Here is a 24,464-nt window from a genome sequence, read left to right as displayed (position 1 = left end):
AAAAAAAAAAATGTTCACGGCTCCATAGTTTGGCCAGAAGGTAGTCTAAGTCCAGCTCGCTTTAGTTTTTTTTCCTCACACACTTAGGTTTGAACAACACGGGAGGGATTTTTCGCAATCCACGGTCATTATGGATCGCTCAAAACGGTTTTCTTTTGGTACCTTTTGTCATAATAACTTATTTTCCTTCTACAAAAGCCTGCAACGTTTCGTAAACATTATCAAGCAAACTCTAGATTATAGAGCCTGGCATGCAAGTCGGGACACATAAAATTGCTTTCTCTGGTGAGCGTATGTTTGAAGTCTAAATGCGATTTTTTTGGAAACAGCTATGCAGAACTTACAATAAACAATGCAGAAGCGTCGATTAGCGCAACATTTCATTAAGGGACTTCCCGCAAACACAAGAAATCTAGATAATTGCTGCGCAGGCCTGGTGGCTGTCGACTATGCGATCGTAAGCTGACTGTGGCCACCGAGCCCTGCTGTTATCGACCTTTGCGGGCCGTGACCAGCAATCAGAAGCCTCTTTTCGACAGGACGTTAGCCCCAACGTTACGTTGTACTGTACAAGAACTTTACAAGAAGCGCAGTTCCACGCGACTGGTGATCCTCATTGTGGAGTTCCGTTATTACTGGAAGGGTGGTGTCATCTAACAGGCTACGTACCTTTAGAAGGGGCAGTGCCTGGTAGCGCTTTTTTGCACTGATTTCTGTTTAGGCACGGCCCTTTCTTGTCTGCAGAGCTGAAGTGAGATATAATTGAATTACTTAAATTAATTCATCATTCTGCAGTAGGAAACACCCGTACATTACCGTACGTAATGATATTCGGCAACACGCAGTCTTTTCATTAAGGTGGTAAATGGGCCCCGTGATAACTTCCTGGATAACGTATTTGCTAACTAATCTTGGCGATACTTTGTGGCTTAGGTTCAAACGCGGCTTTGTATCATGCTGGGAGTCAGCTGCCTAATGGTATGCTTAACAGCGATACTAAACGAAAAACTCGAAAAATATAGAAATGGCCACGCTATGTCTGTTAGGTTTGATGTATCTAATATTTACAATGATTTACAGGTCATAGATAGCAGCACACTAAAATTAACGCAATAATGAAACAAATACATCTAGCTTACCTTTAACAACTCTGATAAAAGGACAATGTTACGAGTGAGACGTATGTAAACCATAACACACCATAGCAGTTTGTGCAGAAAACTAACGAGAGTTAACTTCGACTTACTGAGTGCCCATGTTCCGACACGACACTTCGAACGGCCTCGTAACATCGAGCTAAGTCCAGGTACCTGAGATTCAGCCATCATCACGCGTAGGTTCGAACAGCAGCTCCTCATTAATACAGGTTGCGCTCTAAAAAAACACGGACGCGTTGGGCCTTAGTTGTATAAATCATTGTGCAAAAACAAACTGTTCTTTTTGAGGGTCTCTCATTTAAGGCTCTCTTACATAGGCAATATGAATGAATAAAAACGCTATTTTCGTTGTTATCTTTGTTTACGATTCCCTGGCTTAAACCACATGTACGAAACAACGATTGTGATTAAATAAAACAGCGGTAGCCATTGTGAACGATTGTATGCTATCGTCGAATCGTAGCACGCTTAGAAGACCGAATAAAACGGTCTTTGTAACACTCACAATTTTTCCTGTTTTTTTTCGTCGGTAGATCCCGTAGATTTTTGAGAAGAGCTTCTTCTTCGCCACTTCGTAACGAAGCCAGGCATATTCAGCTTTGGGAACCGCTGCGAATTTCTCAGATTTGCTCTACTATTGGAAATGATCAGCAATACTTTAATGTGACGCTAGAATACGCACGCCGAACTGACTAAACAACGTAACTAAAAGTTTAATTGAAATGTTAGTAGAAACTAACGTGACGGATACGGTAAATCAGTAGAAAATTTTTGAACATTACTTATAAACGCTAATTTAAAGAGTTGTCTTTAATAAATTAAAAAATTCCCAGTGGCGTAATTGCGCAAAACGCGAAAAGAGCTATTTTGTATTAGGACAATAGGGGAATATAATAGCACTTTAAATAAATAGCCGCTCGAAAAATAACAATCAGTCGTTGTTACCTATTGGTTGACCATACATAGGTTAAACATAAACCTATTGGTTTATTATTATATTTATTACTTATTCATTTATAAATATCCAGCCATTGAACTCGAAAGCGATTTAAATATATATATGTACAATTATCTAGCATAAATCTGAAGATTTGACCGACCTGATTAGTAATTTTTCGCCGGGCACAGGTTTAGAGAAACTGTTCATAGGCACCTCTTTCCACGGACCTCTGAATAGTTTATTCGGGGTCGAAGGGTGAGCAGTAGCCACGAAGATCTGAATGGACATGAACTGAACAAATGCATAGTTGAGGGATTGATCCGAGTGCCTTTTTTTTTTTTTACGGAACGGAAATTAAATGTTTAATGGTGGTCAGTCGCTTCAATGACAACCCGTAGCCTAATCGTGGAATCGATTTCGCCAAAAATGACAAATATTATTCATGGGGGTCGTGGCTTTATGCGTAAAGTAATCATCTATCGCGTATTACTACTTAACGAACACCTAAATTAATATGGTAAAAGAACGAGTTTTATTGAAAGTTTACAGGAAGGGACGCACCGTTAGGCAGATGCGGTCACGGCAAAATGCTCATGTCGTTTGTTCCATACGTAGTTCCTTTAGGGTTTTACATTAATTTGGAAACTGCTCATGACTATTGGTTAGTCTCTACTTTTCCTGGCTTTTTGACCATCATGTCTTTCTGTAATATCTTCTATGCTGCTTTCGGGCAGTGTATTTAAGTTGTTGATTTTACGTCATCGTTAAAGATTTCGTGCACGTACTAACGCGAACGCTGATACAAGCGGACCAAACCGTTCCCTTGTTTTCTCAGTGGATTTCAAGAGGAATAAGACTAGCTTTTTAGCGCGCCATCAAATCCGTAATACCTTTGTATATTCTGTGAGGAGATAGAACCAAATACTCGTTCTAATAAATAGTAATCGGAAACGTTTTGCCGCGCACTACGACGTAAACGCTAAACAATCGAATGCTACGCCTGACACAGCAAAGAACGTAATGTTATATGCTGGGTATATGTTTCGCATCTCAAAAGCTCTCTCATTAATGCTACTACGTTAGATAGTTCGACGTTCGCGACCTGATTGCGTCCGGAGTGGTATATCTAGTCCATTTGCCCTATTTTTTTTTGCTACCATTTTGAATGGTACACACATCTGCTTCATTGGAGGACGTATAAGTGAACCGCAAAAAAAAACATTTTTATTCATTGTTCAACTTTGGTATCACTGGTTGGGGCGCGTTTGCGTCGCCCATGATGCTAAAAGACACAGGCATATCTCGAGTTGGTCACGCTAATTTGACCATTTGCCTTTGGGAGATGATTGAATACGATCGAACTGTTTCACGATCACAGTGTATCCATAGAGTTATTCATTAGTAATATAAAAAGGTGAACGAGATAAGACGGTGCGTTCAATGTCAGTGGCTCGTACCGTTATGCTTGCATCTGTTAGTAGATGCATACAGCTGAGCGTTGTTCTTCTATCTGATCGACAACATCAGCGGCTTTTTTTTCTAATACAAGGACAAAAGCCAACTGCAACCTTATAATTGCAAAATGCCGTTTTAAGTTTTAGTCGCTTGTTTCGTTCGATTGTGCATATATATATATATATATATATATATATGTATGTAATAAGTAAAATGAGATGATTGGAACCATTGTATTAGAATTCTTATAAAGTAATGTTTATCGGATATTGGTGTTGATGTATGGGTTTGCGAATAGATAAACTGGCTTACCTGGACAAATGTCGCTTGGCTCGATGACTAGACGATTGGTAAGAGTACGTTTATATAAATTAAAATATAAATTTATATATACCGTTTATAAAAAATTCAATAAACGGTGTACGTATTTTAAAATAGTATAGGGCATCTCTCTAAGTGCCATACAGCACACGAGTTTGGAACTAACTATTAGAACGAGGTACCATGGTAGTATACAAGATACAGCATTGAACTTCTAACGAATCTTGTCGCAGCTAGCATATGTTCTCCGCCAAAACTCGATATCAATAAGAGCCCAGTTTTATGAACCCATGCGTTTTTAGGAGTTTCGGCCCACTACCAACACGATAGAGTTTTTTTGATGTCATGTATTTAAGCAACACTTCAGCGAGCTTATACCTACCAATATAGCTTGACGTATAGTTACTATTGAAAAGTTACTTGCGGAATCAGGCAGGCATATTTTGAAAATGACTCAAACTAGTTTGGATCTCAGGTGGAAAATATCATTGCGGTGACCAATGGTTATTCTAGATAAGCATTATTGTTAGGGACAAAATTGCTAGCACGTGCAAAAACATCGTTAAAACAGCCGTGTTTATTTTAGAATAACTTCAAAGGAAAAGTCTGGCCCTAATGGTGTCTAAAGGCGTTCATCTTATCAGTGGAAAATTTTATATAAATAAAAAATACTTTATACAACTTCCTCTTCATCCCAGTTATCTTTGTTTTTTCCGATAAAACTTTCGCAGATAAACGGTTCTCAAACGACGATCCGCGGAAACAGTCTTCCCCAGGTCATTTCACAAAATCATTTTGATTTCCGACTGATAAGCATACTACGGCAAACAATAAAGTAGAATATAATAGGATAAAGAATCAAGTGCGCTCCGTCTACGCGTTCGCCTACGTTGAAGCCTTGAGTCAGTTCGGTGACCTATTTTATAACGCTTTCGGAGATGGCGATAAATGTATAAAAGCAGATAAATATAATACTTACTAAGCGGACCTGCGGGCTTTACTCCACACTTTTTTTACTTTTGTTTTATTCGATTTGTTGATTTTACAGCCAGTCTAACATAGACTATAGTAAATATACATCAAGAGTTATTCCACCCAGCCCGTTACGATTGTGCTATTATTTCTGATTCTAATAGGTGTGTTCAGGAGCCCTAGTAACTGTCCCGTAAGATTTCTATAATGTAATGATTGATTTCGTTTTCGGAACCCATATGAAAAGTGTCGGCCGACCTTTAAGGAACATACGTGAATCGAGTTGGTCTTCGTTGATCTTCAATGAATATTTATCGGCGATGGTGTCGACCAACCTATCCTGTTCTTGGACATCAATGGGGTTCATGGAATTTCAATATATTTTTACTAAGAAATAATAACATATACTGTATAAAATTAAGATTGATAGAAGTTTTTATTCTTTTATTCTTCATGACGATATATATGTATGTATGATTTGATGTATTGACTTTGTTGCTTTCGGTATTGATTTTTATTTTCATTATTAATATATAGTTAAATATATATTTGCTTGACACTTACGCGTTTATCTCTAAAAATACGTTAGGGAAGATCAACTTCACCTTTGCCTCTTCAATTTTCGAATCGATATTTATTAGGAATTCGCTTAAAAAACACTTAAAACATTCTTTCAGCTCATGGTTTCACAGGGAAACCCGTTTGGAAATTTTCACCCAAAAATATTAATTTTAGACGTGTGCGTATGTATAAACCCCCTGACAGAGATTCTCCAGTTAAACTTTCGCTCGTTAAACGGCATTTTCCACCAAAACTGAGACTGAGACCTAGGCTCATGGACGTAAATTATATCAATTCTGTTCAGCAAAAGCTTTTGATTGGTACACGAAATACCTCCTTTACATAAACTTCTACGTAAAAAAAAAATGCCATCTCAGTGTCACCTAAACGACAAAGCTATTACAGTTTGTGGCCTTTTTTATGGCAAAATATACACTTTTTTGCATTTCCACTAAAATTGTCAAGGTCTATTGAGGCGTGTCAGCAAGGTAGTGTTTTTGGGTTGAAAGAATGTTTTTGCATTTCTCTCAAGAAATGCTTCGATAAGCATGTTTCATAAGGCTCCCTAAAACATTTCAATTGAAAATTAAGAGAAATCCGTTTAAAAAGTACTCAGAGCTTGCCAAACATTAAACAGATGACGTAAGGTATCCTTTGATTGTCGCATTACCGTTCCATCACTTTATAGCTGCTAGTTTTTTTTTGGTACGTTATGTTCGCCTTGGTTATTAAGCACTAATTGGCTTCTTGAAGTTCAAATACCGGCAGGGTTTTCAGCGGGTTCTTGATAGCTTCAAATATTAGTCATGTATTAATAAATAAAGTGGCAGACTCATAGTTCGTCCGTAGCGGACCCGAGTGCAACTAACCCTAGTAAATGCGCTTGCCTCAGGCGTTAAATCAATCAGAAAACGCATGATCTTTTCTGAATGTGTACCCAAATTCTTCCACTTCGTTTAAATAAAACCATCATGTCTTCTTGTTACGTTCGGTTCGGTACACAGACTAAGGCGGTGCAACGTAAAGAAAGACGAAATAATCAGCAAAGATTATAAAGTTATTGAGGACGCCACTTAGGCAATACTCACTGAGAAGACTGAAGTGTTGTCATTATAGAAACAAGCTTCGTTCTCCTGGAAATGCGTTCTTACATTTTTGTAATCGCTGAAGCGTTTTAACGCCGATATACTCGCAATATTCAATGATACGAATGACACAAAGGTGACCAGCTACGAGGCTTACGTGTGTGTGTGTGTAGGAGGGAGGGGAGGGGTATAGTAAAATTTACGTTTTTCAAGCGGAATTGCCCAGAGAACTGAAACTGAACATTCATGAAGAAACAGAAGAAGTTCTGCGATCCGTAAGCGAAATCATGTGATAGGCATGATAAAAGAAAGGAATCACTTTGGAAATGCCACCAAAAAAAATTCGCGCAATACAAGAGCCATCTTTTCCTGGTCACCTCTCTATGGAGCTGCATAGCTGATTAATCGCGTGCTAATCTTAGGTGCACGTTGTGGCCTAGGTTCGAATCCGAGCATAAACACACAGAGAGAGCTGCATAGCTATATAGTGTAACAGAAACTTTAATAGATACGACCTTATTGACGGTGAAATGACTGACGACGACTGTAAACTTTACAGCTTCTTTTTGAAATTCCCAGAACTATAGCTAACTCAGGCCTTGATATTTAGAACACATTATCAACCGAGCTTTAGAAACTCGACTACAACGTTAAATCCGAAATATTTTGCATCTTTCATTCAAAATAATGTAACACGCAATTACCTCTTGGGGGAGCCTTTGTGGACCTAGATCATTTTTCCAAAACTGCTTCAGTGCTGTGGACAAATTGTAAACAATTCGTTGGCCTGGTAATTGGATGGGTCTGCTCGTGAATCTGTCACTTTTTACCAATAATCAAAATTAAATCACCATAACTGGCCTAACTCTTCGTATATTTCCTATATGCACAGTAGCCTTTTATCCGTTTCGAATCTCGTTAAACTGCAAATAATTAAAAGTGATACAAGCAAATATCGGATCGCCCTCTCGTGTCGCCCTACGATCATAGCTCTTAAGCCTTTCCTCTAGAATCTACATATGTTTTGGCTAGATCTTGAAGGCTAATCTAGCTTTGTGCAGATTTTCCTGAGACTTCTTAATAAACATGACAAAAAATTACGGGTCTTGCTAACTCATACTAAACAAATTCGATTTGGGGTTCTTGCATTATGATACCTATGCCGACCGTTATCTACCAGCCGTTCTGTTCCAGTATTTAGAAATTGATCCTTAGCAAAAGGTCCTATCGGTCGATGCAGGCCTCTGTACTCTCAGTTGACTTTTCTAATATGGTTGCCTTCGATAAACTATTGTCTGTTATTATACGTTGTCATGAATATGCCTCGCTGCTACTGATTTATGTCAGTTAGTGCACAATGCTGCTAACGGCTCGAATAGAAATGCTTTCGAGTATAGATAAAATCGCTTCTTTCCAATCAGGGCCTCTTAGCGCTGTCGTTTGGTGTTGTTATAACAAACGATGTCTAAAATACATCGGCCAGTAACCTATGGAATAATCGTAACGTTGAATATCTTCTTGTTACGGCTTTTTCATGAGCGAAAAATCTGCAGATCTATTTGTCGTGTAGCAGAACCAAGCAAGTTACATCGGGCTACAGAAAAAGAGAACTGCCCAGTGATTTAACTGATGCGGAGAGCATTCATTTCATAGGTCAATATTAATCCTGCACGTTTATTTCAGGTGTCTGGGTCTGGTGATATTCCATCGGGATTTCTGTTACACCTCTGCTTGTACGGCATAAGACGCGGACGGTCTGAACGTCTGCCTTATGCCAAGTTTGTGAAGCTCAACGGTTGAATAGAGTCAAATATTCTTCGTTCCTTGTTTCTTTTCAAGCGTGGCGAAGTATCACAAAACGTTTCATTGAAGTTTGCTGTACCCAAGATCCTCTCTTGTCAAGGCTGCAGGCTCTTTGCAAGTTGTTACGCACGATTAGCCAGAGAATGGGTCGCATACGTAAAGTTAAAAGTTCTGCTCAATCCAGTTTCTGTAACATGTAAAATTATCCATTTTGAAAAACTATTTCCCTTCTGCAAATTCACGGTCGTCGATGAGTGATCGAAGTTAATAAAGTACCGACAAATACGGGACACAATGAGGTTTCTACACAAAGAAAATATCGAGCGGTTAGATCGGGTAGCAGATTACGCTTGCGGAGCACGATTATCACTAAAAGTGTATGATAAACTGGTTAGCTGAAAATTCTCATTTTATACGTTTATTCAAGATCGCTTTGGCCAATGGCGGCATTTTGGCGAATATGCTTGCCTCGTCATTTCAAAGCCCTTTACATTCCGTCGGTAGTAATATAATTAAGTGTACATAATTAATCGTCTCCATTCTCTGCTCCATATCATTAAAATTAATTAACGACTACCCGAAACAAATCAAGTAACAAAAATCAGGTAACAAAAAAAAGTAACAAGTTATAGTTTTGTATAGCTCGTTTTGTAGCTTTGAATACTATGTTTGCTCACAGTTGATGTAAGACTGTATGTCACTTTTTCCGCTTTCTGAAGCGTGTGAAGCTTTTGTACTACAGCACGAAGTGGCCGCTAGAGGGAGACACGCTACAAATGGGTTCCAGTTAAATATTATTTAAGTATATGATGCGCCTTAGTTCCCTATTGAGGTTAATTTGGAAAAGTGTATCGTTATGAGGCATATAATCCTTAATAGTAGTTAGCCATTAATACGAATGATGACATCATATCTATTTCCGTTATAAGCTGTTATAAGGTTGTCCAAATTGCATTTTAGCCAATTGTTGAACGAGAGCTGCTCCACAGCTAACCGTGAAGTCCCTGTTCCAAATGTCTATTTGAGTGAAGTTCTCATTTTTAGATCAACTTGCTGAATTCTAACTTGCCCAGTTCTCCGTGCAAACGATAATGTACGTAATCATATTAAACGCCGTTCTTCAGGTCGTTTCATGATGGCCGATTATTAAGCTGAACATATGCGTTGCAGAGGATTCGGGCATTAATCATAGAGTCGGACTCCATGGACCATTGAAGGACATGGTGCTAGCAACGATTTGATGGGTATTCCATTTTTATTCTCGAGACGTTGGCTGGTGCCGCTAATTTTCATCGAGCACAGTCTTTATCCGGTTGATGCAATGTCGGTTACTTAGAGGAACGCATTAGGCGACATCAGTTTAGCTGGATCCTTGGTGTTGCGATAGCAGAACGTCGTCCATACGCCAAGTAGAAGGCAGAATGAGAACAGGCCTCCTATGGTGCCTACCATAGAAAGTCCGCGCTCGAATCTCTCTTGGAGAACTGGCCAACAGGGTGGACACCTGAATAACATGAAAGTACTTAGCACGTTAGTTAGCTAGCGAGGACTACATCTAGCCCTAATGTACTTGCAACATATGACCGTTTATAGAGATTGTTTATTACAAATTATCGTATTCAGAAAACTGGAGGGCACAGGGAAATAACAAGTCTCCATGTGCTCACTCCTGATTCCTCCAAGTTCACACACAGATAACAAACTGGTTTTCATATACCTAGGGCTCTACCAAGAACCAAGAACGTGCGATAATATTGAAGGGCATACCTGCAGTCGTTTCCGGGCCGAGAGCAGCAGAGAGCATCAGAAAAACATCCTGCCTCAGCTTCGGTCGAGTTCTCGCCGAAGCCGCAGCATCGGAGCTTGACCTCCGTATCATTGCGTAATTCTGGCGACGCGTGTTCCCAGCTCTCGTGTGCAAGTTCTCTGCAATTCCCACATAGGAACCAGCCAATGTCACTGCACGTATTACTATAAGCCTATACTACGCTCAATTAGAGTGTTGAATACAATACACGCATATATAGTGGTAGGGCAATCTAATCAAGCTATTTAGAGATTTCGCATATTGATTAAGGAAATCGCGCCTAAATTAAATATTTGTTTGCGGTTTCTTTCTGCTACCTCATGACGACACTTGCTTATGGGGCAGTTGTTGTCAGCACAATGCGTCTGAACGTTCGAGCCTTACATACGGTTTGGGTATCTGACCTCCTCCTCCTCCTCCTCCTCCTCTTTTTTCATCGTCGAAATGTCGTTATTATTTTTTTAGTGTCGCTCTTATCTATCCGATAACAACGATATTGAAGCAAATTTCAATGGTTTTCGTGACTATTAGGTAAATTTGCAATGGGATTACGAAAAGACCTCACGGAAGAGTAGCGGACTTTACAAGGGAGTTACAAGGTTTTACAAGACTTTACAAGTTTACGGAGTTACAAGGGAAGCAATTGCAAAAAGCAACTGTTTAATGAATCGGACTACCGGAATGCAGTCTATAACGTAAAGATAAGGTGTTTTTATCCGATAAAATAGAAGATCAAAATTAAAAACGGTGTACGAAACAGCGAGAAGACAGGGTCGTTCTAACCGAAAATTTGAAAGACAAAAATTCGAAGCATATAAAAGCGAATTGCAAGAGCGATCGTTGCTAGGGATGGGCGACGAAGAATTAGTTCCACTATGTACCTGCTTTTCCAAAGCGGTTTGGAAATGCCTCTCCAGCGGGAAGTGTTTTGTGTTCGAGTGCGGAGATATCTTCGATCAAGCTCAACAATGACCATATATATATCAATCGTTTGGTTTTGTAGCAAATATATGCCAGTGGAACTGAACGTCAAGGCTACAAAGGGCAAATAACAAGGCTATAACAACCCTTGATCTGGTAAGTTAAACCATACATACGTTTCCGTACATAAAAGTCAGTTCTTTTCTATAGATGTTATTTTTCTCTATTCGTTTCATACATATGTAAAGTGTGTCCTCGTGCAATGTGTACGGAACGGCCTATCAAAACTAGCCTGGTAGTGCAGAATCGAACATTTTGAACAAATGCTCCAGCTTTCTAATGTATTCTCGAAATGTACGTCCTCTTTGCGTCATCTGCAGTTGAAATTACTTACTTTTGCTGTGATTTATCGATGATATGCAGCGAGCATGAGACGCTGAATTGGCCTACGAACACGACGAAAAGAATCACCATGTAGAAGAACAAAATTACCTGATGAAGTCACCGACAGAACGGCAAAATCAAGCGTATATATTGCGAAGACATACTCCTTTCCACTATATGGTATTTTCATGTTCTAGCAGCAAGCCCTCGAAAGTACACAAAAACGATCTCATGTGGCCTCGGTGTTGTACCCGCATTTTCTTTAAAATGTACCATATAATATAGCTTTAAATTAATGTTTTACGTCGTGTGCTCGTGCAATGTATGATTTCGCCTATTTCTGCAGTGACCTTTGCAAGTTTTCCGGCTAAGCGGTTTCACGTTATCTACATGCAGTGGCTTAACTTAAGACGGACGACCAGAATTAAAAAAAAAAATAGTATGTATAAGTATTTGACTATGCTCGATCGTTGAAAGAACTTGAACGTGCTGTTCTATATATTATAGCAAAACTGAAACGTCAATTAACCTGATGATGTTGAAGGGTTCCGATGAGTCCAATTAGTGCGATCAGAACAAGCAATCCGCTTGACCATAAAATTCCTCCATAGGCACGTAACGATACCACGGTCGCTTCATGATTCAACCAGACGAGGGTAACCAAACCGGTAGCCAATAGCTAAGAGCATATACACGCCAGGTAAGCAATGACCACAGAGTAATACGAGCATCAATGTTAGACTGTCTTCTCAATGAACTATACTAGGCTCATTTAAGCACACTTATACTTCCACAAGGTCCCATCAAACTAGATCCATATACTGACAAGATGCAAGTATCTGTCTATAGCGTATATGAAAATTGTGCGTGTTTATAGGGCGTACGGAAATCGGCTATCTATTTGCTAGTTTGTATATTGCTTGATCATTAAAGCAAGCAATGAACTTCTAACAGGAAAACATAGTATGTAACTGACATTCGGGTGGCATAGGGTCCACTCAGTGTTATCCTATAGCAAGCGTCTTTTCGACCATGGAAATTAACCTAGTTACGATTTCGCATTGACTTCTATGCGTCTCCTTTGTCCTACCTACCTCAGAAAACAAACAAATGTAGCTTGTGCGAATTCTCTAGATTAAGCCTGATTAAATTTAGTCCTTCATTCATTTTTAGTAGTCTAAGTTAGCCAGTCTCCTTTAAGAGGATCGTGCGTTTGCCAGCTGCAGCCAAACAGAATTACGTAATACTTGTAGATCCTTGTAGAAATCGTAGTCTATTTTACAGTGAGATATAATGAGGCTCAAGAGCGTAACGCTCATGCTGTGTTGTTAGAGACAAAGAAACATCGGTCTCATTGAATAATAATAGAGTTACGACTGGCCTACACGCCTGATCCGATTGGCATCGGATGGTCGCTTCTATACTGATCGGGACAACATCTACCTATGGACAATAACAGATTGAACGAAATATAGTAACAAAAAAGGAAAGAAACAATGCGCTTCCATATCAACGCAGCTAGAAATCTGTAGATCGATTTTCTCTTGATTGATTGATTGATTGATTACAAACCTGCTATTAAAAAGTGCTGAAAACTGAAAAAAGGACAAATTGGAAGGCCATGAATACGACGACGTTATGCGAGATAGAAGTAAAGCACGATTCTTTGCAATGTATTGCATATTGTATGACAAATATCAATCTTCAACGGTGGATTATGTGGCTGAGCAGTCATTTAACTCAAAATTCACTTCCCATTCATTCATGTTCAGTTACCCTTATAAGTTACTTGCTTACTTTAAACGAACGCCAATATCCTCCTGTCCCTACCAGCCACAAAAAATATTAATAATAATAACGATAATAACATCTTAACACTTATGGCCATCACACATAAACATAGCATATCTGAAACGGCGTAGAAAACTCTCTCGCCATTTATAGATCACGAAGATACACGTTATCATATAATATATATATATCAATAAGGTATGAAGTAACATCTGCCCTTTACAAACCTAATGTGCCCTATTTCCTTTGTATGTAGAACAATGTATAGGTGCTTTAGCGGCCTAAACAACGAACTCTACGTAAATATGCTCAAATATATGGTTTTCACAACACAACTATCGAGCTACAATCGCCAGAGGAAATACCATTTACCTATCGTCCAAATTTCCACCTACGTATATGAGGACAGAAATCAATGTGTACTTCCTATTGTCATCTTCTATTTAAAAGACTGTTTTAACTTCCACCCTGTCTAATACGAAGTTACAAGTCCCAGTACTAGTGCATTTATGGTCGTTTCTTGACAGTCGGGAAGATCGCCGCATGTCACCTTTGCCGTAGCACAAACGAACTTCCTAACGGAATAATTTAACTGAATATGGTATTGTCTTTACAAGGTTCGAGCCGTCAAACGTGCCATAGTATGCTGATGAAATGTATGGTATGTACTATGTTGTTTTTGGCACTTATTCACTCATTGAAGCCTGTTGAGAAAAGATAGCTGAAAAACTGTTGAAATCGTGTAACAAATTTTCCCCACCTCTATTAGGGCACACAGTAAAATAACGCTTGAGTATCGCTTGCTGCCTATGTCCTATTGTTCCATGTACACGTAGCTAGCCCGATGTCGTATGAAGCATAACATTAATTCCACTTAGCGACAGTTCGCTGGAACTTATCGTTTTCTGTCATTCCCCCAGACAAGCGGACATCCAAACTATAGACGAAATAACAGACATAACCACCATCTACCCTTATTCTTGTTACTATTAATATCAGTCGTTCCCTTATCAGTAGTGCTACTACCCCTGTGCTATGTACGTTACAAATTGCTAGAGTTTACATACGATGTAGATGAGATTAAGCACAACGAGACCCCTTCGCAGGCGGTGGAATCTGTTGTATGGTAGAACGGCCATTGCTGAACCAAATTCAACAGCTGACACAGATATCTGAAATGCTATCTCTTCACCGTTGTTCCTACTTTCAGCGACGTCGCTATTGTTTCTGTCGATCCCCTCCTCTTAATAAGGTCCAACTAGCAAGTATCGCAAAAAGACTATGTCACCACTGCACGAGACTGACGTGTACGTAATTTCACTAACAGCCTGAGCGAATTCGCCAAAATACGGCAATGCTGAAAAACGCTTGCATGCTAGCTGGTGTAGAACTGCACATAAGCTAAGTTTCTGTTTTATCCCTTGGCCACAGCAGCAGGTTTGCCTGGCAGTTCACTTCTTTACAACGTCATTAGAAACGGCAGCATTGGTAGTGGCTTATCAAATATCAAAGCCAACAGCTAGTTGAAAGTAGAGATGGAACCAATAAGAACGGTCACAGTGCCGCTACGTTAGCGATAGTTGACGGGGGTAACGCGACGCGTGCGTGTAACTACACCTCTGTCTACATCCGTACGTCCTGCTGTGTGGAAGGTGGTCTGAATCCTGTGGCCGTTCCTTCTCTTTGACCCAGTCCGATTTCTGCTCGGGCAGTTGTTTGTTTTTGCTGCTGCTAAGGCTACTGGGAGAGTCTGGGGAGGCAGCTTCGGAGAATCGTAAAGGGAAGGGGTGTCGGGGATCTTAGCGCTGAGCGAGCTTACTAGAGGCTAACGAAAGGAAGCCACGAAGCCCGGGGGGTAACTTCCCCATATGCAGTCTTATAGAAAAGATCCGTTCCTATGTTTATAGTGACGCCCTTCCGCTCCCGCTGCTCGAAAAAGCGAAGATAGGGAAGCGGGTGTACATCCGCCACAATACACTGACGGGCGTACTCCGGCGTAGGAGAGGGTTGTATGGTACCAAGTAAGAACGAAGGCAACAGGGGATATAAAGAAGAGACGGGAACGGATACGTTGTGATAGGATGTGACAGCGGCGTCAACAATAGCAGGATAACTAAATTTATACGTAAGTGGAGAAGAACGACTTCTTCTCCAACTGCAGTGAAAATTACTGGCGTTGTGTACCTGCAGAACTCGAGAAAAAGTATAAATTTGTAAGGATAATTTTTAATTAAGTTACTGGCTTGAAAAAGTTTATTTACCGTAGAGTCGTTTTGGCTTTAACATGGCAATAAAAACAATGATTGTGCATGAGTGGACCTAGTGGGTAGCAGTCGACTTGGCAGTAGTGTTGAAGCTAACTAGGACAAAAGTATATAGGAAAGTATCTAAATGCATACACATGTGCAGGGTGTTCCCTTTTGTATCCAAAAACATTGTATTAGCATATTTAACCATTCCTCGCATATCATTTATATACTTATATATATAAACTGAATTCTACTCAACGCATACCGTAACGATAGCAAGGTGCGACAGTACCTAAAGAGTAAATAATATATATATATGTATATATAATTGTTTTGATAGTCTATGAACGCGAAGTTCAATACCAAGGTTCACTGAGAGCTGCTTTACGTCCTTGGCAAATATCTGCGCTAGTCGCATTGGACAAAGTATGACCGTTTCCATTTTGATACATTTATAAGGTTTAACGTTAGTAGGTAGCAATAAGTATCTTCTAACCTTTTTCCGCTAGAAAGGGTGAAAAAGCTCGCACTATGTCACGTAAATTACGGCATACTCTAGGTATAGCGACTAGTTCGAACGGTAGGCTTCTTTCTGAAAATTATTAGAGAAACACAACGAAACTATTGAGTAATCGTAATTATTATAATTAAACGATCTAGTATTTGAAGAACCATAAAAATATAATCTTCGGCCTTTTTAAGGCTAAGCCTACTCAAACAGACTGTCAGCGATTTCTTGTTGAACCAGGGGTGTGTTTTCGGAACACTAATCAAGTATACAAGCTAATGACAGATCAGTAGTAAATTTTGTATAAAACTTGCTAGACTTGGGTCAGTTTTACTTTCTTTCGGCGCTTACAGCAAAATATTGAAGTTAAAATACATTGCACATACTTGGTTTAAGGCTAAGACACTCACTGCAGTCAAATTGGCCTGTGTTGAAAAATATCACAAACCTGATAAACATCATATTCAGTTTTAAGGTCGACCCAAGTGCGCGTTCAGAAGTTCAAAGAATAACAACTAATAGACGATTTTTTTTTAACTGAGATATAGTAGTCCTATGAAAAATTAAGACAGTCATTGATTTCCAGTTCGGATTATATGCATGGTTTAAGCACGGATTGAGCGATGATTATTTTTTTTTAATTGAGCATGTCTCAAGACCAAAAAGATGTTATAAGATCGAATATATTGAGACGCCCCTGAACCAAACAACGTATTTTTCCGTGTAACCCATCTTTTTACATAGTGGATAAAGTGTATTGTAGTTCTTGAAAGTGTTTGAGGGTGCAGAAATCAATTTTACGCCCAGCATACGCAGATTGCGCCAAAATACACACACCATAATGTAAACATTAGCGCATAAACTTAGGCAATGTTGTCAGCTCGTTCTGTAGCAACTGAATTTTTATAGACAGGTTTAATAGAATGAAAAATGTGGTGAATCATATTGTGAACTAGTAGAACTTCGGTAGAATGTTAGCTTTATCGTCGATGTTCGTTTGGAAAATAGGTGCGTACATTAGACTACATGAAGAATTTGAGCAATATCAGAAATTGACTGGCGACGTTCTCATCTGTAACTTTTTGTGATTTAAATTTTTCTTATCGTATAGGAATCTAGACACTTTAACTAATAAGGCTTTAACATGTGGTATTTGGCATAGTTTCGAATACGGCTCAGCTTTAATGTCGTGAGATCAATGAGTTCCAGCGCTTAAAATTTCTTTGTACATTGCAAATGTAAACAGCAATACCCTTACCATAAAAATAGTGACTGGCTACCGAAATGGAAAATCTCTATGCTCAAGTTTATTATCAGATTAACTTATCTTCTAACTGCTTAGAATATACTTCTGAAACCAGCTTCATCGTGCGGACAAGACATCCTACGCCAATCCCCATTTCTACTCAAAACTGTCCAAATACAATTTACTTCATTTTTTTTTACAAGAGAGCCATGCAAAGCCCGTTAGCTAACCGGTTAATGTCGCTGCCGTTTTTCGAGTATATGATGAAGAAGTATGCTGATCTAATAAAAGTTTACTCTGGCATTTTTTGCATTTAATTTTTGGAATATCAGGGTATTTGCATACTGATGTAGCACGTGCTCCCCGCTTAGGGCTTGGCTCCAATACAAACGAGCGGATAACGTTTGTCAAGACGACAAATGCGGTTTGAGCATACTTTTAAATATGTCCATTTATAGGATAACAATAATTTAAAAAAATGAGCATAAGTAATCACTAATATATAGATCATACAGATTTTGTCTTTTGAATACATAGACCCCATATATCATACGCCCCGAAATTTACTGACCATTTTCATACCGAGCAAGAAGCAGAAACATTAGCAACTACATCAAGCTTAACGTCTTCGTGTTCAATAAAAAACCCTGAAGTAATTTATTTAGTTTTGAAGTAGTCGCTAATATCGCCGCTCTCTGAGAAGTTACCCCGTTATTCATGTTTGCACTGACACGCTTCTAGTGGGTCTGATACCTTTTTATTTAACCAGCTTCTCTGTTGTATTGAACTTGTGAGTTGAAACTACTTAGTAGATTATATACACGTTACACACGACATAATTAAATAGCAACTATTGTCAGAATAACTTGATGCAATGAAAGCACGTGTTTTTGCGTCCAACTCCTAATTGCTGTTTCGATATTATTGCATTCAAATGGTATCTATTATGTTGTTATGCTGTCGGATTACTAGACATGCCAAACACATGTGGATGTTTTATAAGTTCATTTACATATTATCTGGAGAAAGATATTTTCAAAGCTCTGCTATTTGAGAACTCCAACGGAAATCATGGCCACTATGCGTATTCAAGCCGCTTGCAGGAACTACGAAAAATTCGAAATAATCCAAAGTTAGCGCGTTAGTTATATCAGGCTTACTGTTATATGTCTATTACATACGCTAGCATTCTTATAATATTTAGTTTTTATCCTTGATGTTGTCCACTGCGGGGCTGTAACAAAGCTGATAGCTGCATCCATGTTCAGACAGGATGTCAGTCGTTTGAACTTCTCTTCTTTTTGAGTAAATACAGTACTATAGGTATAATTATACCTATTTGTCGATAGTTTATGCATCAGTGATGTGATGTTTCATGTAATTCAGATTCGGTTGTGATATGTGCAATAGCTTTGTTTTTCTATATTCTCGTAGACTGCGTATTAGCCGGTCTGATTGTGGTCCATCGATCTTCTCATGCCTTAATAGCGCTCTGTAGATGTCTTCGACCAATGTCTAATTCGGTCCTTCAAGGAACACGCGGTGATAGTCAAGAGAGTTACATATAGTTGTTGGATTGAAAAATTAGGATGCTTTTGAATGATCTGGATAGACGTAAGGTTATATTATGTTGCATGCCCACTGCTACGTACTCGGTTTTAGTATTTTTTCCGAACTAAAACTGTAGCATTTCTTTAAGGTAATGTTGTTTAAGATGCAAAAGGAAAACGACAGGGAGGCAGATTTCTGAGTCAGTGAAAGCAACTATTCTTTTGAGATTAGTTTAATTAATGAGCAAAATACCACTGATAGACAAAGTAAAACAGAGTTGAAAGCAAAAGTAAAAAGGCAAGGAAATAGTCAAGACAGCTTGCGACTCAGCCGCATGTTTGTGATGTTTTCTCGTTTTGACTCCGCAAGATTAGGCCCTGGGCCTGAAGCTTGACGCATGCTGCAGCTCACACGTGCGCAAATCGTAGGTCGGAGGAAAAATTCAATTCTTCTTTTAAATCTACTCGGAGTATCGTTTGCGTACCACTGACTTGCCGATAGTTAGGAAACGACGCTGTGTATTGTTTGTTTAATGCCAGATATAAAGGATATTGTAACCGTATGCACTGCACTTCTTCTGTATACTTGCACATCGATTAACTTGAATTTATATAGTCGCACGTCTTGGACATTTACCTTCTAATATCAAAAAACATAGTTTAATTTTTTCTTGCATTGTTAGTTTCCCCCTTATCCCACATTTCAAGCAGATTTCGTAGATCAGCGCACGGTTGGCTAACACAATCATTGAGAGTAGCGTTCTTGTAAAAAGTGCCAATATACCACGACGACCTAGTCGTTGTTGGCCGTCATATTGAAACCTAATGGTCTCTTGCTTTTGCTGCCGTCATGTATTTCTTAGCTAAAAAAAAATAGCACTTTTGTCCGTTACCGTTTCACTGATAAACAAATTTACGGCTATAAAGAATAATATGGCGCTGACAAGAACCAAATGATCCAGAAAGAGGCGATCCCGTAGTGAAGTTACACTTTGTCCCTATACGGTACTCCTTGTCGAAAAGAAATAGAAAAGTCCTAGCTACGGACGATAAATCGTATGTTTTCTAACCTAACCAACATCGTCCACTTATCATATATCGATGCTAGTCGTAGGCAGGTCAGACCAGTAGAGGGCTGTACCCCTAAAACTTCCAGTAACTACTCTCGTCTATAGGCCGTTCTTGTTCCTCGTCATGAAAACGCCTGCCGTTACTACGGCCAATAGTTAACGGAAAGGCAGCCTGGCGCGCTCTAGTTGGCTTGGCTTACCCTGCGCTGCTCCTGCTATTGCTACTACCGTTACTATCACTTTGGACCTTTTTTGTTTGAGGCAGCCGCCACAGCTTGCATTCGAAGACCTTCCCTACGCCTGATATGACCGATGATTCTGAATATTTTCAAAGCGTCTGTGCATGCGAACGCAGCCACACGTCATATGCTGCGCATCGAGTATTGCCCGAGCTTATAAAGGCGCAATGTAGAATTTTACATCGATTCATATTTTGTATGCAAGTAGGTTAAAAGTTTTCTAGCTTCATCGTGTCTTCTATGTTAGTCTGATTTGGGTGCTTTCAAGAGGAGGTTCTATACAGTAGCTATTATAAAATTATGATTTTATCGTTAAAATGTAAAATTTTTTGTGAAGTGGCACATTTTTAATTTTTACAGGTCTCACATAGAGATATATGTAATTGTATTGATAACACCGTTCTGAATCCATAGTGAGCAATACCCTTTTAGCTTTAAAGGGGGCACACCAAAGATATTTGCTATTTCGGGAGGCCAGCATAAAAACTGTTGCATAAAAATAAGATTCTCGTCGTTCATTGATATTCATCGCATCGCTCAAAAGCCCATTTAGGCTAGCAACACTTTGAAGCATGCTAATGCTGTAGAATGTACATGTGTACTTTCTCTTTGATTGAAATTGAAGGTCACACCTCAGGAGCACCCACGTCAAACTGTCATGGTTGACCCGTATCGTACGCTCAACACATATGAGGAATAAAGTAATGTGTTACTCTAACAATATTTTTTCGAAATTTTACAGCAGCGACAAACGTTTTTTCAACCGAGTCCTCGTATGAGTCAACATATACATGACTGTTCATGTGTCGCAATAAGAACATATTTTCCTTCTATCTAGAATATTCTGCCAGAGCGCCCGCTTTCTTAAGAAAGACACTTACTTCTATCAGGGTACTAAGAAAAAATACTAGGAAGTAACTTCCTGTTGACCTCTCTTGCCAAACGTTAGTGGCAAAACGGTGTTATCAAGGCACGGAGGTGTATTATGCGAATCCTTAAGAACTCACTGATACGCACTGTGTTGGTGAACCATACTTCTGCGTGTACTGGCAACTTTTTAAGTAAAAGAGGCAAAGTCTCTATCTTATAAGAACTAGTGACAAGACCTCATACATTGCGGACGATCAACTGTCTTCAACTTGTTGACAACGGTGTTTGATTAGGCGTCTTGAGAGTACTAGCTGTTCGCTTTACTAGCTGTCGCTGGTATGATGCCGGTGGTAGACCTTTTGGTTCAGATAATCTGAACAAAAAGGTCTACTAAATAGGAATTTAGTAGAACGAATGTAACAATTCGTCTTATAATTTTGTGAAGAATTAATCTCTACTTTTTAAATATGTAATATATTGTAATTTATTATCCTATTTAGCTATTAAACGATTATCCCGCTTATAAGATTCCTACTTTTAGCATCATAGATGCCTCGTTCGATATTGTAGTGCGATTCTATGCGCCCTATATGTTACGTACTCCACTTGTCGATGCAGTATTTCTTTTGATACGTACAGATTGTGTAGGTACAAGTCGAAATATAAATCAAGCACCTTGATTTTCGTCCTGTTCTACGAGTAGTAAGAAATCGTTTTTGCGTGGACTAGGCCATTTCCAATAAGTATTCAGTATCTTCTACTTCTCCTGACATAAGTCTTTGTCATTCTGGATGCGGGTGCCTCTCCAGCTGCTTCGATTTGTCCTTGCCCGGTTCGCTCAGTTGCTGCCAGCTTTAGCATTGCCGTTGTTAACAGAACAATATCGATTCAACGCGTGCACGTAAAAGCAGCGTAGTGCAGCTGCATATCTCTGCATACGTTAGATACATACATACATACATATGTTTGTCAACGGAATACAGTTCTTGCAGAGCACAGAGCAATGGGTGATCTTTTTTGTGACTTTGGTGATTTCTGCAGTGCCACGAGGATTGAGACGAGAATCTGGCCTTCAAGCCTCTACCACCTCAGTTCCTTTGGTAGCTCCAATTCGCGTTCGATGCCTCATCCCATCGCGTCCGACTCTGATTCCGATAGAATTCTGTTCGGCAGCATCGTTCTTCAGCCGCTGCTTCTTCTCTATGCTTTCGGCGCTGTCTCCACCTTTGCTATTCGTTCGTTGGTGCATTGGTGACGATTTACAATTTAAATGGATGCGAAAGGCACTGATCGGAGGGAAACGTACATCACATCGATAGCAAAGTCATCCGAGCGGGGAAAAATGGCGAGAAAGAAAGCAATCAGGCTGAGTCCTACACTGGTCTGTGTGTGTCTGTGTGTATGTGTGTGCGTGTGAGTGCGCGCAGCGTTTGGTATTAGTCTCAACATTAGCAGCATGCAGGAATCAACGAAGTGTATGATACGGACGATGAGTTATCTAGTAGAGAGAATTCATACTGATAAGACGACTAGTATTGTCGAATTGATGTAGTTTGTGATTAACAGAAAATCAATCAGTATAATTTACGACTTTTTTTTTTTCGTTTATGTTTGTTTAGTGAAAAAGGCGTACTTCGGGCAATCGCCTGGACTTCTCCCTTTTATTGACTTCAATCAATCCACCAAGCATAGTTAGCTGTACGATAATTTTGCAGAGTGATATTCCTAGTAAGATGCCTTGAAGTACTACCATATAACGAATTAACGCATGGATGTTGAAAGATTTCGTTAGAAAAATCTACGAGAACATGTGTTGACTGGTATTTCAGTAAGAAATCTTGTTAGCGGAGCATCCTGGTTACGAGGTTCGCTGTAAACATAATTTAGACATCTAGTTGTAGCCCAGAAGAGTCAAAAACAGCTGGTATAACAAAATGCATGTACTGTCTCTAGCGTTATGGAGTCATTTTGTTAAAAAAAATGCATCACATATTATTTATTTCTGTATGCAATGGGTTGTTGGGTATGAAAATCAATTAATTTTTTCCAAAGTTTATTTACGGAGCAACCGGTTATTACGGTCATACATCGAGCGTTACATTTGGGTCAAAAATTCCACCCTGAAGAAAACTTGAACTCCATTTTATCTCGCTGTTTTCTGGCCGGGAGGAGGGATATGACTGAGCTCTTTATGGTGAATTCTCTAAGGTCTTTCTCTTCCGATCATTATTCCGTCTATTCTAGGGGAGCCAGGATGAGAAAACAAAAGATCCAGTGCGCCAGCTAGCGAAGAGTTCAAACATTAGCTGGAGAAGGGTATTGCCTCGTCAGCGTCGAACGCCGGTTGCACTCGCTTTCGAATGTCCCCTGGGATTCAACGAATTTAGCTACCAGACATGAACAGACTCAACTTTCGCGTCGTTACGGTTACTGGCGCTGCAGCAGCGAGAGATCTGACAATTCTCGTTCATTGTCCAGTAACAAATTGTCTGTACACAGAAGTCCAGTGAAAACTGGGCACGATCTTCGGGGCTGTCTGTATACACATGTAACTTATTTCAATTTTTTTTTTTGATTTTTGATCAATGATGAATTGATGATATATATATATATATATATATATATAAAATCTAGGCGACACCGAGTGAGCGAATAGAAAGGATGATGACAGAACGAATGACGAAAGAGTCAACGTTCGGTTGAAAAATAGAGTATTAAGCAAGCCACTAAATCAAATCTTTATTTTTTACGTCTACAGCTTTCAAAGCTTACCGTCTATTTTCTGTTATATAATGTCATATTTCCTGTTTATTGATACCAGCAAATGTGATAGTAGATCCTTCTCAAACTGTTTGATATGTCCGAATTCTTTTCTAATGCTATCAGATTTTACTACCAGCTACTACAACAACTACCAGGATGACTGCCACAAAATCCTGCGAAGTATCCACCAGTCAGTTACTCGGATGCTCCTGTTTTAAATTTTAGGACTTTTTATGTCCCGATATACATAAGGCTCAAGATGACACGGTGTTTTCAACCACTAGTCCGGTTCATAAAAAAAATTGATGCAGTTAGTTTCCTAATTACAAGATGGCTTGCCTTGTTTATGGCTACATTAAGAAATAGCTAGATGGAAATCTGGGAGGCAAAACATAAAAAAAGCGTTCCCTTTCCTTAGGCGAAACGGATGTTTTTCCAGCGACTTCCCATGTGCGGTTGTATGGCCGTCAAGGTTCTGCAAAATAGGACCGTCAGGGAATACGTCATTCCACGGACGTAGAAAGGTAATCTCCCACAGAGTCCACCGCCCACTGCCGCCTACTTTGGATTTGGGATTGGCTCGTTGCGTTTGCAACCGAATTACGTGTGTGTCTTCCTGCGCATGCACGCACAAGTATCATTTGAAGTTCTTTATTCTTGTCGTAGTATTCATTTCCGAGTCGCCGAACAAAGATCTGTTCGTACACATTTTTAGTGGTGTCCATAGAGTTGGCTAGAGTCCTTTGTCGAAGAAGTAGCAGTACATAATATT

The 24,464-nt window shown here is 39.4% G+C and overlaps 1 protein-coding gene across 2 annotated transcripts; it reads right to left on the bottom strand.

Annotated features, from left to right (window-relative positions):
* Positions 1–5,257: 5,257 nt before the first annotated feature.
* Tsp97E (Tetraspanin 97E) lies at positions 5,258–15,082 on the bottom strand. Of its 2 annotated transcripts, none has more exons than XM_086975262.1 (5): positions 14,265–15,082; positions 11,936–12,085; positions 11,417–11,468; positions 10,062–10,220; positions 5,258–9,798 (listed from the first exon to the last, which is right to left on the bottom strand). In XM_086975262.1, the coding sequence occupies exons 1-5, from the start codon at positions 14,334–14,336 to the stop codon at positions 9,740–9,742; spliced, it is 492 nt and encodes a 163-aa protein (XP_086831388.1). In that variant the 5' UTR covers positions 14,337–15,082; the 3' UTR covers positions 5,258–9,739. The 2 variants fall into 2 exon arrangements, with proteins under 2 accessions (XP_086831388.1, XP_022672248.1); XM_022816513.2 differs by having other exon boundaries at positions 11,417–11,514; positions 14,265–15,080.
* Between the last annotated feature and the right edge of the window lie 9,382 nt (positions 15,083–24,464).

The sequence above is a fragment of the Varroa destructor genome, unplaced genomic scaffold (genome assembly GCF_002443255.2).
Source record: "Varroa destructor unplaced genomic scaffold, Vdes_3.0 BEIS01000007.1, whole genome shotgun sequence".
Lineage (NCBI taxonomy): Eukaryota > Metazoa > Arthropoda > Arachnida > Mesostigmata > Varroidae > Varroa > Varroa destructor.
The sequence above is the reverse complement of the archived record's forward strand: the minus strand, read 5'-3'. Positions and strand labels throughout refer to the sequence as shown.

Excerpts from the sequence above, each read along its gene's own strand:
- Tsp97E (XM_022816513.2), bottom strand. The coding sequence starts at position 14,336 with ATGGCCGTTCTACCATACAACAGATTCCACCGCCTGCGAAGGGGTCTC. Across the intron at positions 12,086-14,264 it reads TGCTTAATCTCATCTACATC|CTATTGGCTACCGGTTTGGT; the intron begins GTATGTAAACTC and ends ATATGCTCTTAG. Across the intron at positions 10,221-11,416 it reads ATCGATAAATCACAGCAAAA|AGAACTTGCACACGAGAGCT; the intron begins GTAAGTAATTTC and ends TGGGAATTGCAG.